We start from the raw sequence: 19432 nt of genomic DNA on the forward strand, positions 1-19432 counted from the left end.
AATGTATGTTAAGCACAACTAACTGCACTTTTAGCCTCATTATTATTTGTAGTAGTAGTAGTAGTATTATTCTCTTTCTATAATTCTTTTAAGATGTCACAGGAAAAATAGAGCACTCTTTCACCTCCCAGAACTGGAATGAAGTGCTAGCATCACTGGCATATTGTACAATAAGTAATGGATATAGTTAACAGAAATGTACCGTATCACTTTAAAATAAAGACTTTTGTTTGAATGTTTATAATAGTACATCCACGTTTCATTATAATGCGTTTGTGTCAAGTGGATTGTGCGCCTGGCACTTCTACCTCAGCAGTCACCTGCTTGTAGGCGCAGAGGCAGGGTGTAGGGACCATTAGGATGCTCAGCCTATAGAACTGCCAGTGTATGAAGCTGCTCAGGAACCTTGTATGTATTTTCACATATCCCTGTTCTCAATTTTATATTCATATAGGCCTAAGGCTAATACCATTTTTTATTGTATTGTAGTGTAACCACCAGTGTGCCCTCATTTTCCACATATATTTAGACTACTTTAATTAAATCAAACTTTTAGATGTTACGCATATCTATTTTTTTTACTCAGTAAAACTTGTACTATGAAGTTTTATTGTATGTACATTTATGTGTGTGCTGAAAAGGTAACGAGATACAAACAGTAATGCGTGAATTTGGAATGTGCGCGACAACAAGTTCGTGTTTTTTTCTCGTTAATTTTGAAGCTCTCCTCACGATATTCAGTCGTTATTTTCCTAATTATTAGGCAGACACAAACATTTAAATATCCCCTCCCCTAAATTACTATGAATTGAGTAATCTGCATTAGTATGGATAACTTTTTCCTAATTCAGAACAGCATAGCAACGCATTTCTTGATAAGTACCGCAAAAACGTGAAGAAAACTGTCATGACTTGTCCATGTAAACTCCGTCAGTCAATAGAGACCTCAGTGTCTGTACATAAAAGAATCATCCACAACAAAAAACAGTAAGATTTCCAGATTTTTATTTCTGGATATTTACACCAGGTATTAAAAGTACAACAGAAAATACAAAATAATACTCAACAAAACAAAACAAACAAAAAAATTATGTACAAATATTTAAACAAAGATTTCCCCTTGAACATTCCTGATACTAAATGCAATTTTGATTGTCTATAATTCACGTTTTTTTTTTTTTTATACCAGAACAGTGACTAATAATAATTCCACTCAGCAATACTGTTAATTCTTTTTCTCCTCTTTGCTCTATTTATTAAAAGGAAAAAAAAAAAAAGTACAAATCAATATACGGTTAACAAAACAAAGTATACTTACTATTTCTTTAAGATAGCACATTTTATGTTACATATTTCAGGGGGAGGGCTTTCAAATATACATATACTTCCCTATAAGTAAATTTCCATTAGTTTACATTCTAATGTTACCTAGGACTGTTTCATACAAGCTTTGGATAAAGAAAATATCACTTGGTTTTGCTGAAGCTAAAGCTCAGCATGGACAAGAGGAAATAATTGCACAATCTGAGTGACCCAATTGTACACACTTTAGTATTTTCCAACCAGTATCACGGTAATGTACATCCTTCAAGTAAGTTCAATATGAGGGAGAACTAAATATGTAGGTAAAAATGAAAAGGCTTGTTATGATGAAAAAAAGAAATTGGGGGGGGGGGGATATATTGCTATATCCACAGCACCAGGTACTCATTTTACCAGTCATCCAATTGTCAATAACTTTATACAAATACTTAAAAGCTTTCTAGGTAAGAAATTACCTGCTTTTATATGTAAAGGTATATTATTTGTATTGTACAAAGCGTTGAAACAGTTTGACAGGTAAGAAAGCTATTAACAAAGCACACAGTTTGATAGGTCTAAAAGTTAAGAATCAGACAGAGACCTGCACTTAAATCCTACATTAATCTATTTCAGAGCACTTGTTTACTTTTAGTGTTCAAACTTTCATAGGACTCCTTATGCCTTTAACCTTTTTAAAAAGCTCACGATAAAATCACTTCATACGCAACATTAATCTTCAGATCCACAAACAATATTGTGTGTTCCTATAACCACTTGCAAAATACAAACATATGATTCCACCCCACTTTTGTTTTATGTGTGATGGAAATGTTATGAACAGCAAATTTCTTTTCAGAAATCATAATGATGACTTCACCTCAAACGATTTTTAGGTCTGTAGAGTTGATGTGGTTTATTATCTGCATTTACCACAGATAAGAATCTTTGATTAATCCTCAAAATCGTTTACCAAATAGTATAATCTGTATCAAAAAAAGTTATTTTACAGGAACAAATATATAAACTTTAAAGCAAATGCAACATTAAATAGCTAGGTACAAATGTAAAGCCTTTTTAATGGTACACTTTTTGAATTTGCAGCTATCATGCATGGGCACTACTGCAGATGACAGAACACAATTTCAAAACAAGTGTAATCTAAAAAGGTAAAGTCTATACATATTTACAAATTATTGCCTTATAACAAATTAAAATCTTTGTCAATACAAATTCACAAGTTTAAGTGGTCAAACAAGTTTGACTTTTCAAGACTACCCAACATTTAGTAAATCAGTAACCTTCAACTCTTTGTATCATGAGACTGCCATTTTAAATAACCACATTTTTTGTGAATTGACATTCAAAATTCAGTAGCCCTGAAAAAATGTCCTACCATATTTTAGATCTCTTCAAATGCATAGATAAATTAAGTAAACACCAGTACTGCATTAACAACTGGCAATGGGTTGATCTTGCAAGCTGAGCAAAGGCATTTGTCATGAGCATGTGAGAAGACCAGCTAATAAACTCAAAATACATAATTAATGTGTACGCCATATTCTCCATATGCGGCTAGATTCAGATGAGTTTGAAAATAAGGATTCAACACATTGCAAAGACTTGCACAAAACACTGCAACAAGGAGCTGACAATGTGGGAAATTACATAATACTGGCACAAGCCAAGACTACCCGTTAAGTGTTGTTTACTTGTGTTTACATCCTTTTGCACAATAAAACATTTGAACTATATTACATAGATTTAATTTTTTTTTACTATTCACCATGACAAGCCTACTAAAGATGTACATGCACTTAACTTACATAAGTAGTACTCGTCAGTCAAAATAGATTCTTATACTTCTCAGTTAAGAAAAGTTGAATGTGCCTATTTAGCAAATTTATTTCACTGTACAATTGCTAGAAAAGCACTGAAACATACAAAGACTAAAGTAGCAATGAGTGCAGTTCATAATGTTTTTAAATAAATACCCACCCTTTAACTATCCACTAATGTCCGTTTTCAGTTTCAAGACTCAGATTGTCACGATTGAAATACAAGATGAAAGCCTATTATCACATGGTTGCTGAGTAAATGCTTTACTGCTTAATGTGCTACTCATTTTTATTAACGCAGCAACCCCATCTGTTGCCATGTGATACTGAAAACAGTACAACTACACAACTGAAACACAGATAATTCCCAACTCTAAACATTACGGACTGCAGTTTTTCACATCACTACTTTTAAAACAATCTCACAAAAGTATGTTTAATATCAAAATTAAAAACAGTACTTTATAGTATATGAACTTATTTTAGGATACATCAAGAAATGTGTAACTTTATATACCATAAATCACAAACTTTCATTGGCTTGGAAAAAAACATTTTGTATAAAATAAAACTGAAATGTAAAAATTTCTAGCCAATTTTACAAGGTTAGAGAGAGAGAGAGAGAGAGAGAGAGATAGAGATCTGGCAGTGGAGTCCAACTTTTGTCGTAGGGCAGTCACAGCAATTTGCCTGCTAGAAAACTGATGCTTTCCTCACTTTTCAGCTGCAGTCCTAGTGCGTGCTTCCACAAAATAATTCTTACGGTTTTGTAAACTGAAGTGCTCCTCTTCTGATATACAGAAGGCTCCATTTAAGAAAGTGTTCGCACTAATCTGTGCATATAATATAAAAGCTTGGACCCTTACAAAATGCTACATTAGCTAGGGTCTAGTCTTGGTACCTGTAAACACTGATATTCCAAAAGTACCCATTTCAAAACGAAAAAAAAATTATGGCAGCCATTCTAAGTGGCTCAAGAACCTTGTCATTGTTGTCTTGAAGCTCATAGAAGAACGGGGGGGGGAGCCTGCAGAGCTCACACTTACACCACAATATTAAGGTCCAAGCTTCTATGAACATCAGCTTATGACACTTCCACGTTTAGGACTGAAAAATAAATGGCTATTTTAACTCTTGAGAAATCAAGATTTAGGTCTATATGATAAGACATCACTGATGTCATAGTAAAAAAAAATAATAATAATAATTAAAAACTTCCAGTGAATGAATATATTTACACACTTGATGGTTTAATCAATGTTTTCTCATTGTCAGTCACTCAGATTGGACAGCTGCATGTTGATGTAGTGTGTGGGAGTTCATGAATCTATTAGAGTCATTTGAGGACAAGCTACCAAAGTCTGCCACCGACACAGCCATCTTGGCACTTGTCATGTGATGTGTGTGGTTCTCAAAGTCCACACCAAGATTATTTACAGAAACGTCATTGATAAATGGTTCGGAAAGACCGATTTTTAATCTCTTTGCAGGCCTTTCGCAGTCCTCGGTGCACACACTGATCTGGTTCAAATCTGAGTGGTAGAATCCAGCATCTAATAAATTCAGACAGTCAGTATCGCTATTAGTAGTAAAGTTTAGGGGCTCTTCATTCACAACAGGCACATGGTTCAGTGGTCCTCTGTGCAAGCTGTCCAGTGGGGAGAAAGTATAGGATTCCAAACAGTTTACATCTGCCGAGTTGCAGACTGTGGCCACAGTATTGGTCAGTGCTAAAGAGAGAAAATAAATAAAAATGTAATTGATATTTAGCATAACACAAAATCGGTTTATATTGCAAAGAATGTATAACATTAAAAAAATTGTTCAAATATTTCATTCACAACCTGGGGGGAGGGGGGGGGGGCATTTGGAATTTTTTATTTTCACTGTAAAGAAAGAGTAAAGAAAAAAAACCTGAGGCACAAAGGGTTTCTTTAAAATCAAAGCATGTATTTTCTTACCCGTCAAATCACTAGCAGTGATTGAATTCAGTATGCTGAGTTGTTGGTCAGGAATGGGCTCCATTCTGCCGCTGCTTGAACATACTGAAGAACCGTCTACTCCTAACCCTTCAGCTTCATCAACAAGCCGATCCATTAAGTCCCTGTAAAGGAAAGCTCACGTTAACCACTTTAAAAATACTCTGAAAAATGTAGACCTTCATGGGTTTGTTCAATGTAGTTCAGTCTCTTTTTATAAATAATTTCAAAGCTTTAACCCTTAACGGTCCAGTTTATTTTCACATGCACTGTTTATTTTACACACACTGTTTAAACCCCCCCCCCAGAGTAAAACGGGTTTAAAAGGCACTGAATCGCAAAAAGACTAGTACTGTATCTCCAGAAAAGCCCCACCCCTTGTTCGCTGTATTTTTCACATACCTCTTTATAGACATGCATACTGATAAATCCTCTCCTGATCACTTGTTTTATCACCAAACTCCAAGAATGCGATCCAAATCAAATGTCTGTGATATTCTTTGAGCGCTGGATGCAGAAGCAGCTATCTCCTTTGTTTATGTCCATGTTATCTCTGTGGTGCAAGGGGCTATCAGATAAGCCCTTATTATTTATTTATTTCCCAGGCTTCATTCGGCTCCTATTGGTCTCACTCAGCCACTGAAAGGTTTTCTCATTTTTTTCCAGAGAAAAAAATTACTAGAGACCCGTGCTTTACGTCTTTTTGATGTCGTCGGACCGCAAAGGGTTAAAGGTAGTACCTTGTTGGAAGAGGTTCTGTCTATTCCTTAAAACAGAGAGCCAGAAACACAGTAGCTCCTCACATGTTTTGAAGGACAGTAGCTCCTCACACATGTTTATTATGATATTTTAAAAGTAAACCTAATCATTCTGTACATTTCACCTGAATTTGACCCACAAATCTAAGAAACAGCCAACAGCCTAAACCAGTTAACTTCATGGGGCTTTTTCTAGGAGACTGTTGTACTCATGCACAGCTTTCTCCCAATTATTTTACGATGTAAACATTTGTCTACAGTGACCACACAGTGATTGTTTTTCCCAAAAGACTAGACACAGAAAGTAGTGTATATTTCTCAAAAAGTGAAGAAATGTAGGCACCACATTCACAAACACAAAACGTATTGCTTGGTTAAATTTACATTATACTTACGTCACACCAGGGTAGCTGCTGTATTTTTTCTTTCCAAATCTATTTTGCTGGACAAAGTAATCAAAACGTTCCGACTTTTTCCACACATAATAAAAGGCTACACATTCAGCAACAGTTCTTGTTGTAACCTTTAAAAAAATAACACAGTATGTTCAGGTTTAGAACAGCCAACACTCAAATGTTTTACATGCTGCCACTAATAACTGCCTTTCAGAGCCTGGCCCAAGAAACCTAGCTGAACTGTAAACATATTTGAAGCAACTGTCTAAAGCAAACCAACTCAGATGTAGATATAGGTCTTGCAATACAAACTGACAAACACATTTTAATGGAGTATTGACCTCATCAGAATACATTAATCTGTTTTAACTAGTGCTTTACTTTAATTTTGTTTTGTTCATACCTTATGTTTTTGTACAAGGTGGAAATTCTTGTCGTAGATCTGAAGTGCGTGTTCAAAATTTCTGCATTCTTCTTCTGTCCATGGGAGCATTTCAGCTACAAAAATAAGTATCTTAAAATCACTGAATGAATTATAGCCAGAGGGTTTATAGATGACGTCTATCAGTCCAAATGTCTGTGTCACACTTACATTTACCTAGAGAAGCACTTATTCAACTGATGAATCTTGGTCTGGACTTTAGCCCTTTTGAGATCATGATAATTTTGGGGTATATGAGGCATCTATCTTTATGGCAATTACATTAAAATACTGTTAATTGAAGTCCCTTTGATTAACAGTATATGCTTCGCTTAGGCAAGAAAATATGTGATATGACTTGCTTTCTTATTTTCAGATGCATACGTGCAGTTTTTTTTTTTTCTTTTGTTCTCGGCATTTTGTACTTTCTGTTTTGCTTTGGAAGTGGGAGTGTTGATAACACTGTTCAGTCAATTAACTAGGAAAGCAAATCAAAGGTTAACTGCATAACTGTTGTTGGCCATGATTATTTCGCTGGCACTACAATATGGGAAACTACAATGCTTATATTTACATTTGCTTGGCTTGGGGCGGACAGTGGGGTGGCGATATAACGGGGGAAAAACAGCACTTAAATTGGCGATATTTGTTCAGCGAGGGAGGCATTACAAAAGGGGGCTGGTATAACATGGGGCAACTGTGTGTATATATGTGTGTGTGTGTGTATATATGTACACAGTAGATGCAGGTCATTGTGCAGGTCTACCTTTTCATACTTCTGATGGCTCTAATTTTGTATTTACAAGCAATGGCAGTGGATGAATGTCACAACATGCTTGTTTTTAACACAATCTATCTTTACCTTTCAAAGACTTTCCATCCCTGCGGTACCTTTCAAGTGCTTCATGGACATTATAGTTACACTTCAACAGTTTGTACAATGCCTAAAAATAACAAAAAAACACAATTTTATAATGATATAATGCTGAACTTACAGGTTATGGAACACCAAAAATAGGAGTAGAGTGTACATTTAAAAATGCAACAATACAAAAGACAAATGCCAAAAAGGCTACTGGAGTCAATGAAAAAAAAGTACAGAATTGGTGTTTATCCATCTTGATTTACATTTGTTCTGCTTCCAGATAGGTTACAGTACTCACTTGCTCATTGTCTCTAACTTGAGGTCCTTCTGCTGTTCCCTGTGTCTTTCCATCTACTACCCGCAGTGATGCCTCATGCAGGAAGTCTTTAACCTCACTCTCAAGCAGAACAGTTGGGCTCCAAAGGAGTTGATCATCGTCTTCATATGCTACAGAGAAGAAACATGGGTAACAAATCAAATATACAGTTATTTGTATTATAGGGCATTTTTAACATGCATTTATAATACAGTAATAATTTGATATGAGAAACTTACGCTTTTCATCATCAGTATACTTGCACAGATGGGGGGGAATTTCTGCTTGGTACTGAGAGCCTACCATTATTTCCTTTAAAAAAAAAAAAAAGTTTAAAATGAGAAAATAAAACAAAAATTCTGCTTTTAGCAGAATGTTAAATAGCAGACCTATTTAAAAATATTCATTGCTATTCCAAATCAACACACTGTTGAACTCTGTTTTATTGTAGGCTACATTATATAAGAATGTGATAAACAGACACCAAGTTATAATTATTGTCAATTATTGTTTGCTCCCTCTGCCAGGCTTGTTGATAGAAAAAAAAAAAAACATTACTATATTAAATTATTTTATTTAATATACTGACGTCTTTCTTCTATTCTTTAAATTCAGACATTAACAACATGTTACATTTAATTAGTTACCTTTCTTGAGTCTTCAGAGGGATTTACACCATCATCTTCCCCCTCTGACTCTCTATCACAATCATATATAGCATTTGCTGAAAATCAAAAAGCAACATAAAATATATAATGAACATTTTGTTTATAAACACAGTTTGTATAAATGTGAAACCAAAAACGAAATATAATACATACTGCATAAACAAGCCACCACTAGGGCTGGGACAATAACCATCCATGGTTGAAAAAAAAACATCAACAGGACCAGAAAAATGTAAATCTACACTCTTATTCCTTGCCTTACCTTTGGTTCCTTTAAATAATAATAATAACAGTAATAATAATAAAACCTCCCCGCCCACACTATGCAGCACATACGTTTTCAGAGTAATGCGTGACAAAAACATACAAAAAAACTTAGAGACTAGAGGTAGGCTGCATTTCAGAATCTGATTTTGCTAGTTAAATTGTCAAATTTGGAGTTTTTTTTTTTTTTTTTTCAAACGAACAAAGTGGAAAGGTAAAATGTGCCGTTTATGGCGTTTTAATGAGCTTCTGTGGCAATACCGCCATCCTGCGGGATCATTTAGCAAGATAGCACCCGACAAAATACGACAGCGGAAACACAAGTAAAAAACAAAAAAGAAGCAACACCTTCAGCGACAGCTTATTTTGGAAAGAAAGTTGATCCATAAAGCATTACAGCAAAAGAAATAACAGGCCTGATAGTGGATCTTGTCACACAAGATATCAGACCTGTTAGTATAGTAGAGGAAACTGCATTTAAAAATCTGATTGCAAATCTTGATCCAGACTATGAAATGCCCTGCCGAAAGACAATCTCCAAATTCATTACTCTGGACCATGAACTTGCAAAGGAAAAGCTTTGACAGGATTTAAGTCAGGAGTGTAATTCAATGTCCATCACTACCGATGTATGGAAGTCACCTGCCATTACATTAAACAAAACTGGGAACGAGTCAAAAGTATTGCAACACGAAAATTACACGAGACACACAGCTGTGACCTTAGCAGAAGCGATCAATCGGATAAACACAGAGTTTGACGTGGCTACAAAAGTAATAGCTTGTGTTTATGACAACGCGGCCAACGTGTGCAGAGCAATGTCTTTGCTTTCTGCGAGCGTGCCATGTTACTTTTTGGTAGCGTGGTAAGTGCGAGCTGTGCAGGGCACAATATAAATCTCTTCATTCAGAAAAGCTTGGAGAATGTATGACAAGTCCATACGTTAGTGGCAGCAGCAAGGAGACTGGTTGCACATTTTAAAAACAGTAAGATGGAAACAAAGTGCTTTAAATAGGAAACAGACAGAAATGCTGAACACAGAAAAAGCACCACTCAAGTTAATAAAGGATGCACCAACAAGGTGGTACAAAGTTTATTATGTCTGAACGCCTTCTTGAATTAAAATGGACAGTTATTGAATTGGTGGAAAAGTAACCACACACATGCTTTCCCAACAGCAGTCTTGGCAAAGGGCATGTTAAGGATCCCTGCAACATCAGTCCCGAGCAAGCATATGTTCAGTAAAGCAGGGATGCTTGTGAACAAACGCCCTTCTTCTTTGATTTTTTTTTTGTTTTTCTCTAATCCAGTTGCTGTCAAGACATCTTAAGGTAAGACTAATATTTGAAATGTTTTATTAACTTTTTGTGGGGGAACCTCCCAGACAGTGTGACTAGACATAAATAATTAGAAATGTGTAGTTTTAAGTTCAACTGGAGAAACGTTTACTTTTCATGATTAGATTGGATGAAAATACACCACCCACTCCATACATCGCGGGTGTCGGGGTCCAAAATAAATCCGCTATATAGTGAGTAGACCCATAGAAAAACAAACAGGCTAACAAATAAATTACTGTACAACCACTCCCTCGTTTTACCGGGTGCGTCAGGGTTCAGTATAAATCCTCTACGCAACCTGCTTTTTCTCATTTTTCATATAAAAAGCAGGACACCTTTTAATTTGTACAGCGGAAGGTAATTGCTTCTCATCAACTTCAGTCTCCAATTAATTTCATGAGTCTTCCTCTCCTTTCTCAAATGCACAAACCCGCTGCATTGAAATAATCAATTCCCAACAACAACATACAAGTCTTGTTGCTAGGGAGCCGACGCCACTGCCTTGTGCACTGCTGCCACACATGAGCACCTCGTTGGCTAAAATAAAAACCGCTTCTGCAAGCAAATATTTAATTTGTTTCTGTTATTGTGCAATACTTGTGTGTATGATAACAGCATGATAGTAATGCTTTGCATTTAATTGTTTTGCATATTTTTGTTGATATGAAATAAAACTAACAGTAATTATAAGTGCCTATATATGTTGCAGCTATGCACATGCAGTTAGAATGGGGAGCCAACTCCAGGACAGATCCGAATCCACAGTATAGCAAGGGGCGATATAACAAGCGGTGGGTGTATATGAACTTATTATTTACATGTTACTTTTGCGTACTAAAAAAAACGATGCATCGGGTCTTTATGAAAACGATACATTGATAGTAAAAAAAACAGTATCGTCCCAGCACTAGCCATCACTGCTCTTATGGATTATGATCAGGGCTGATGTTTGGTTTTAACCGATAAATCACTGATACAAAAAAGAAATCAGTGTATAACCAACAAACATCAGAAAAACACTGGAAGTGATTACTTCCTGACTTATTCATTCTGAATAATTTAAACTCACCACAGCTACTGAGTGCTAGCAAATTCCTACATTTCTATTGGAGACTCCACTTGCGAGATTTAAAACGAGATTACAATTAGAATGCTGGGATTTAAAGTATGGGAGGTGAAAGTATCAAATTAAATGAAAAAATAAATAAGAGGCTTTGACTTTCAAACTGAAATATGGTAGCTGTCTTGTGCGTCTGTAGAAATTAAGAAGGGTCTTCTTGTTTTGCCTGTTTTGTATGTAAACATGTATCCCCTGGCGTACTGTGCATACGTGAAATGAGATCCTCCCACAGGCACATCTAACTTTTCTTTTGCTCATGTCTGAGGTCAAATAAGAGTGATGTGCACACACAGCAGTTGTCGGTTGCATTTTGCAATCATTTACTAACTTTTGACAGGACGGCATGATTTCTTTACGACGTGTATAATCAGTGCTAGTTTGTTTTCATTAAAAACATCTTTGACATGTGCAGCTAAAACAATCTTGAAATCTTAATGTATTAAATAGCGCTCACACAGGTCTATTTTAATTATCAAACACCAGTCTTAATTCCACCACCCTTTAACGGTATAGCCATGGATGATTTATTGGCCACCTAATCAATAAATACAACAAATGGTTGTCTTGAACAAAAATAAAAGCATCTCCTTAACCTGCTATACACAAAAAACTTACATCTTAGAGTCCGAGGGAAGAAATCCGTTGTTTCATGTGAAGTAACCGATGGGGTCAAATCATCAGCTGAGGACTGTGTTTCTTCATCATCACCAGATAAGAGGTCTTTAGCTATTTCCTCCTGTTAAATAAAGGTTTATACAAGAAGAATTATATTATAAATGTGTTATGAAAGAAAAAAAAAAACAATATTTATTAAACAATGTTTATAATGATCTATGTTTGACCCTAACTTTCAGTGCACATTTGCTAACTCAAACTTAACAGATTCAGTGTCACATGTTCAGAAAACATTCCTGTTACTTTACAGGATTTAGCAGTTTTGAGGCAAATACCGAAAACAGTGTGGAACAAATATGATGCCAACTTCAATTTCATTGAACTCACCTTGTCTAAAGTCATATCAGGTAGCTCATCGGTCAGTTCCCCTGGAGAGCTACCCACACTTGAGCCTGCAACAGTACTGACAGACGCTTCATATCGATAAATGGCCAGCAGCTCCTCTATGGGCATGGTACCTTCCTGTTAATGTGTAAAGTATAGAAATTACATTAGTTACGTTTTTGAACTCTATTAACCTCTTACGTCCTCCTGTCCCGTGGGCGGAACATGGTACTGCAATTACACATTACATATAATAAATCATCTGTAATATTATTACAAAAGCAAAAGAGCAAAAAAAGCTGACTCAATATCAAAAACGTTGTTATCCTACAGTCAAACAGCGAAGGCATTTTCCGAATTCGCTATTTCACCACTAAGATATCCCCTTCACAATGTGTCTAGTACCTCACGGTTCAAAAACAACTGTGATCGACTAGCTCTGCATTTGGATGCTCTGCCCTTACATCTATCTGTTGATGGTGAAATCTTCCTGATTACATTATAGGGGAGGTCACAAGCTGTCCAATCATAGCTTGACTTTGTTTGTAGCCTAATCCATTGAAGAGTAATTGATTTGCGTATGTACACAGCATCTGTACTGCTATGAGAACGCAGCGTTACGCACTGAGGATCAAGGTTTCTTACCATTTTCTGATTATTTTTCAAATCGTAACATTTGTAAATCGAACGAAATGTCAAGCAGTGTTCCCATGTATCCCAAAAAAAAGTCGATTCAGTCTTTCAGAAGTTTTGGAGGAGATGGATAGTTTTTGTTCAGTTTTATTCATTGTTTGAAAATGTGATTTTTGCATACGCATCATGGATACATTTCAGGCACCCCAAAGCTCTCCAAAAAGGCCACCTTTTTAATGAAATATTGGACAAAAAATAAGAGGATTACAAAATCTAATTCATGTGGCAATGTATAGCATGCAAGGTGCCAGAAGGTAACATCCCTTTTAGAACTTGCTCAAGAAACTGGTGTATGACTGGCCATAAAGATTTACACTATTCATTTTTGGAGAGGTTCGGGGACCCTTGGGCCTAGCTTTGTAAAAACTAATGTAGAATTTGATCCCTCTGTTCAATCAGTTTCATTTTTGCCCAGTGTAGTAGACATGTTGGAGAAGAACTGGAAAAAAACCTGGCTCTTCATGTGCTACATGTCGAAAAAATGGCTATAGAATATAAACACATGAAAAGTGTTTGTTCTTTTTTTATGTATTTTTTCTGAATATCTCCCTCCAGTGTGGTACTGACTAAGACTTTTGCCCTGTACTCCTGATACCCAAGGGTTTCAAGCCCTGAACCATGCCTGTGCTGTCTACACTTTGGAAGATAATGTGATTTATTTAAGGCCACAGCTCCCCAGGCGGAAATTGCCTGTGGGGGGGCTGGGGGTTAAACACCAAAATAAACTATACCAAATTCAACACTGCACAATTTACAACCAAAGAACCAACAAAAAACTCTGCATTCCAGGTTTTAATTTTTTTAATGCTTCAATATATGGCTAAGATGATCAAGTATATAAAACTTAATTTTAGACATGGGTAATTATTAAATGCTAGTTTTAAATAATGTTTGAGAGTATGGGCCTGTTGTATTAAAGGATTTACACCAAAATGCAATTTAGACAATTTAGCAAAAGTGGTTTTTCTTTCACAAATGTCACTTAGCAAGTAAATAACTTTGATGCACTTTTCATACTTATAATTAAATTATTAGTTTTGTACTAAGTTATGTTTTATTTGAACAAAAACTGGTGCCAATTGGATTTTGGTATAAACATTTGGATATATCTGGTCCTTTCTGCTTTTTGCAAGGATACATGATTATTGCTCCCACCAATATAACCCTACCACATTTCGCAACAATAAATCTTATTAGAAAAAAAGTTAAACAAACTCAGTGCTTCTGTCAAGACATGTAGCTATTGCTAACCATGTGCACCTCAATCAATGATTAAATGTAAGCTATTTAATTCTAGGCCATTATAGTCGCCCCCCCAACTGGTTTAAAAAAAAAAAAAACACAGATCAATATTTACAAATACTGATCCCTTGTTCCATTTATAGCACGGTATCTTTCCCCACAAGGCTTTTAAGATACATACAACAGTTACGACCTTTTTAGTAACACTTCAAACAAATATATTAAGCATGGTTGACGGTTTTATATATTTTTTTTTACTGATGTACCTTTTGTAGCCCTTCGATTTCTGCACTGAAGTTTCTCTCTCCCTCCATCAGTTCCTCCTCCTCAAGGGTTCGCTCATCATCATACTCATGCACTAACATTTCTGCTGTTGGATCAAAATCGTGATCCTCAGAGGACAACGAGCCGACTGTAAAGAACATTTTAAAAGAAAAAAAAAGTCCCAATCAAAAATGTTTGCCATATTCAGCATATCGTGTTCTATTTGAAATGCAAACTATTAATAGTACTCAAAGAAAACATCAAAATCGCGTTAATGTGACTGAAGTCCAGAGAGCTGTATACCTGTATTAAACACAGCAGTCCACAATGAATTATAAATGTAGACATGAATTATAGTAGACATATCTGACAAGACACTAGTATCTTACGACATCTATGATTAGATGTGAAAACATATACACCAGCCTCATTTTGCGCCTACCTGGGCTTGAACTTCCAAAGGAAGCCTAAAAACAGAAGGAAAAGGGACAATCAGTTGAATTACTAGCGTTAAACCTAAGGCAGAGACAAATCGCAGGTCTAACCGAGCGGAACCTAACAGTACCGATAAACAAAATCAAATTTAGCATAGCTACGTGTACACATAACCAAAATAATAATTAAAAAATAAATAAATAAAAAGTCGACCCGATTTTACACACCGTTACAGAAAAATAAGAATGTTTTCAGAAATACCTATTTTAAAGTATAAAACGACAACCAGTTATCCACCCTTTATCAAAACCGACAAAATATAAAATCTCTACGACTAATTTTGACTCACTGTATCACAGAGCTCAACAACTAACAGCATCAGGCAGAGCCAAAACATAACACAACAATGTTTTCGATTTAATTGGCCGATCCATTTCACACAGCCACTCGTTTAACAACATTACATTAAATTATACCGCCGACTCTCAATTACTATAACCAACATTTCAGATAAGACGGAACATTTTTCGCCAAGAATTTCTACAAAACAATCTTAGTCTGTGTTTAGAAATAGGGACCATAGGCCTACTCCCGTAGGATCCCGCTTAACAACCAACTCGATTTGTATTATTCCAGCCGCCCCACTAAGCCATCAAAACAAACATATTAAAACATTAACGCTCAATAAACACAGTGGATTAAACTCATCCGGAGGGTATAGGCTACAAAAACAAAAAATAATAATTTAAAATCTGATGCTTATTCTATATTTTCTTCCTTACCTCGGCCATATTGGTACCTTTGGCTAATAAACTGCTTCAGCGCCAGGTACCCGGATTGAAACAACGAGCCAATCAGAGGCCCCGTCTACATTGTCCTGATAAACGGGGTTAGGATTTTACTGTATTTCGTAACTTCCAAATTATTTTACACTGGAAAGTTGTGCAAAAAATCACACTTTTATTATCCTCAGCTACCCTTTAATGAACTATCACGATTAGCGAAATGTTTGTTTAGAAACAAAAGAATAATACATAAAAAAAAACGCTTTTGTGTTTGAATAAAAATATTGCTTAATGTACTGTACACCAAGTGTAGTTATTATTCAGTGACATAATCGTTTCTTTTGTGTTTTTGAGCGAGGATTACTTTAAAAAAAAAAAAAAAGTCTGTGCTAAAAAGAGAGAAAAAAGCAGGTAAACGTTGACAGCTAAATATTTTTAACAGAAGGGCATCCACCTCCAAATGAGTGACATTTGCCATTTTGCTGGATAAAACCAGACATTTATTAACTTGTGGCTTTTATGTATTTGTTAGTTTTTGAATGGCCAATATATTTATGTAGTATAAGTATGTAAAGTCTTTGTTATTTTTATGTAAAATCAAAGTTTTGTTTTTTAGGAAAATGATAATAAAAAGGCAGAACTCTGAAGCCTCACTGAGTGTCTCAAGGTGTATTACACATCTGTAAAGGCAACTACAATATATATGGTTAAAGCAAACACATTTTCCCCATCAAAAAGCTACATTAAGGATAGAATGATTTTTAATAGCAAAACATTTAAAAAAAAAAATTAAGGGAGTGTGTTTAAAATATATAGTATGCATGTAGAGCGGGGTGTGTGGGGGTGGGAACATAAGTTGTGTGTGTTGTATACAGACAGTATATTAATTTAGAATGTACCCTTCTGTGCACCATACATGTTGTTAGGGTTAAAGGATAGTCAATTACTCTTACTTTTTAACAAGGACAAATGCAAGTAGGTACAGAGTCAGTCTAATACTTAAGGCTGTGTGGTCCAGTGGTTAAAGAAATGGGCATATAATCAGGAGGTCCCCGTTTCAAATCCCAATTCAGCTACTGACTCACTGTGTGATCCTGAGCAAGTCACTGAACCTTCTTGTGCTCCATCTTTCAGGTGAGACAGTGTTGTAAGTGACTCCCTAAGTGCTTTGTGATGGTGGTCCACTATGAAAGGCACTATATAAAAATATATTATTAGTAATACTGTATGTCCAGCTTCTAAACCAACATGTTTTAAAATGTACTAACCAAGTTAGACACAATTCTACCAAATTCCTTGAGAATAAGAATACAGAACGATTGTGAAAACTTTTAACTTCAGATTGTTATAGCAAAAAAAAGAGCACCAATTATAATTCTAAAACAAAGAACTAACATTACTTAAAACCCCCTATATTAAATGTCTGAGTGGTTTATTTCAACAGTTTGCCTTATTTGGTGTGATTCAGAAAGTAAAGAGCTTTGAGAATCTTGTCCACGTGTAAACGTTTTTCAGATTTTGAGAGTTATATCTGTTCAGGCAGTCAAATGTGTCCATCTACCTCACTAATCAAACCATATATTTTATCCAAAACTAGTTCACTATTACAATAAAATAAAATAAATCTAGTTGGATATGGTACTTGTTGCACACAAATTTCATTACCTAGTGATTCACAAATCAATTATAGCTGTGGTCATAAATCTTTTATGACTCTCATCAACATAAAATATCCTTTGACTTATTAATATGCATGTGTTAAAATGTGACAGAATGAACTTTATTGAAATAGCAAGTATCTGTAAGATGTTTTGTTCATTAAGTCACATACCAATCTAAGAGGATGTCTCTTGCAGTATAACATTGTATTAACTTCAATAGATGCTTTTCATTAACAGCGACAGGATACACTATGATGACAGTAAAGTAAATACCGTGAATTGAGATATCAATTTGGTCTACAATGCAGTATGATGCAAACTGCCTATATATTCCTGATTTACAAGTATTCTGATATAATAAAAAATAGCTTAAAATTACATTTTTATTTTACTGCCACCTTATCTTTTAATGATGCTATCATTCTGAGTAGTTCTTTTTGCAATGACTCAAACATGGTGTTTTTGAATTTATGATTAGTCTGTGTTAAGCCATCTGTAACTTTGCCTTGTATTGCCATGAGTTATAAAATTGGTCGAGTGAAATTAATCTATTTAGCCTATAACAAAAAAAAAGGATTAGAGGAGACTTGAGTGAAGTTATTAAAATTTTAAAAAGAAGCTGACCAAGTTAACCTTAGTCAATAATTTAAGCACAGCATAGAGACCGGGACCAGAGGACACAATTTGAAATGTTAATCTGGGGGATATGGAATCTGTCCAACTGTATCGCACACTAACAAACTTAGTTGTCTGTCTGATTTATGTTTGAATGCCACACTTACATTTTTACAAAAATCTTGAGAACCCCTTGTGTAATTGTAAAGAAACTTGCTACGAACCTTCTTTAGCACAAATGAGAGTGTACCATACTCTGGGAGTGTATGGTGTTTGGGTGTATGGTATATGTTGTCCGTTTCTCTGCCTGTCCAACTGTCTGTAAGTCATATTTATAGTTTTACAATTGTATTGATTATTCAGTTGAAAATGTCATTTTCTAGAACAAGTTACTTAAAGTATCAGAATTAGGGTCAAAATGCAGCTTAATAAGATGTAAGAAAATAGAATGTGATAAAAATGGACTTTAAAAACTTGGTTAGAACCCATTTATAACAGTCTCCAGCAACTGGTGTGTTATTTTTCTGAATGTTGCCCATTGCACTCTCAAACATAATATTTTCCAGTAGAAAACATATTTTATATGAAACTGTGACATTAAGATTTTTATCTCCACAATACAGGGTCATTGCATATATTGTGTGGAGGCACAGCTCTGGATAAATTGGAAAAAGAGAAAAAAGAAAAGTCTGTAAAACTAACAAGATTATGAGGAACTTCTGAGGAATTGGTTAATTCTAATGAGAGTTTAATAAATGTGATACTATATTAAAACAAGAGTTGTCTTGCTTGAGTTACTAGTTTATCGCTGTGTTGGCAGTTTTTGCTAAATTTGTAATTGGAAAGAACAACCAGAAAATGCAAATGTCACCACCGTCTAGCCCCTTATACATCCTCTGGAGAACAACTGATTACAGGAAACATATGGAACAAACATTTTACGGTCTTGCTTATTTCCTGCAAATTCCACAGCTTTGAATCAATCTACACAGACAATCACATGAAGACATTTTAGTAATCAAATTGTAACTGTTAAATTGCAACAGTGGGGACAAACTTGTGGAGAAAATGTCACTCTCCATATTAATCATGTTTATTATGTTTTTCATAGCAAATTTTAACAGTCATCTCACTTTCAAATTCCCAAAGATTATAATGATGACAAAAACCTTTACTACAGCCATGTACTTTCTGTGTTTAATAAACATGTGCATGTGTGCTAAAACTGCAGCTTTCTTTCTCTGGGTCTAATTCCTGTTGGTAGCCAGCCAGGGCCGTGATGCTACCCTGTCACATGTGGTGTCGGAAGTGAGATAGTGTCCCTTGTGACCCAGAGCAGGACGATAGTTTAAAAAAATAAAAAAAACGAATGGATAATTGGATCTGCTGGAACCCCAACACATCACTAACCCAGTGGCTGGAGAACCTCCTCGGTGGTCTTGAGGACTAAGGTTGATGCCTCGCGTGCTGGGAGT

The 19432-nt window shown here is 35.4% G+C and overlaps 1 protein-coding gene across 1 annotated transcript; it reads right to left on the minus strand.

The window, feature by feature from the left end:
- Nucleotides 1–988: 988 nt before the first annotated feature.
- LOC121316766 (mesoderm induction early response protein 3-like) lies at nt 989–15723 on the minus strand. The gene is made up of 13 exons (XM_041251933.1): nt 15679–15723; nt 14904–14928; nt 14464–14609; nt 12266–12400; nt 11879–11999; nt 8519–8595; nt 8111–8183; nt 7854–8002; nt 7553–7634; nt 6673–6767; nt 6270–6397; nt 5099–5241; nt 989–4867 (listed from the first exon to the last, which is right to left on the minus strand). Exons 1-13 carry the CDS (start codon nt 15685–15687, stop codon nt 4413–4415), a joined length of 1638 nt encoding a protein of 545 aa, XP_041107867.1. The 5' UTR covers nt 15688–15723; the 3' UTR covers nt 989–4412.
- Nucleotides 15724–19432: the final 3709 nt, after the last annotated feature.

This window comes from Polyodon spathula, chromosome 1 (genome assembly GCF_017654505.1).
Source record: "Polyodon spathula isolate WHYD16114869_AA chromosome 1, ASM1765450v1, whole genome shotgun sequence".
NCBI classification, from domain to species: domain Eukaryota; kingdom Metazoa; phylum Chordata; class Actinopteri; order Acipenseriformes; family Polyodontidae; genus Polyodon; species Polyodon spathula.

Excerpts from the sequence above, each read along its gene's own strand:
- LOC121316766 (XM_041251933.1), bottom strand. Across the intron at positions 14,610-14,903 it reads CTTTGGAAGTTCAAGCCCAG|TCGGCTCGTTGTCCTCTGAG; the intron begins GTAGGCGCAAAA and ends TGTTCTTTACAG. Across the intron at positions 6,768-7,552 it reads GGATGGAAAGTCTTTGAAAG|CTGAAATGCTCCCATGGACA; the intron begins GTAAAGATAGAT and ends TTATTTTTGTAG.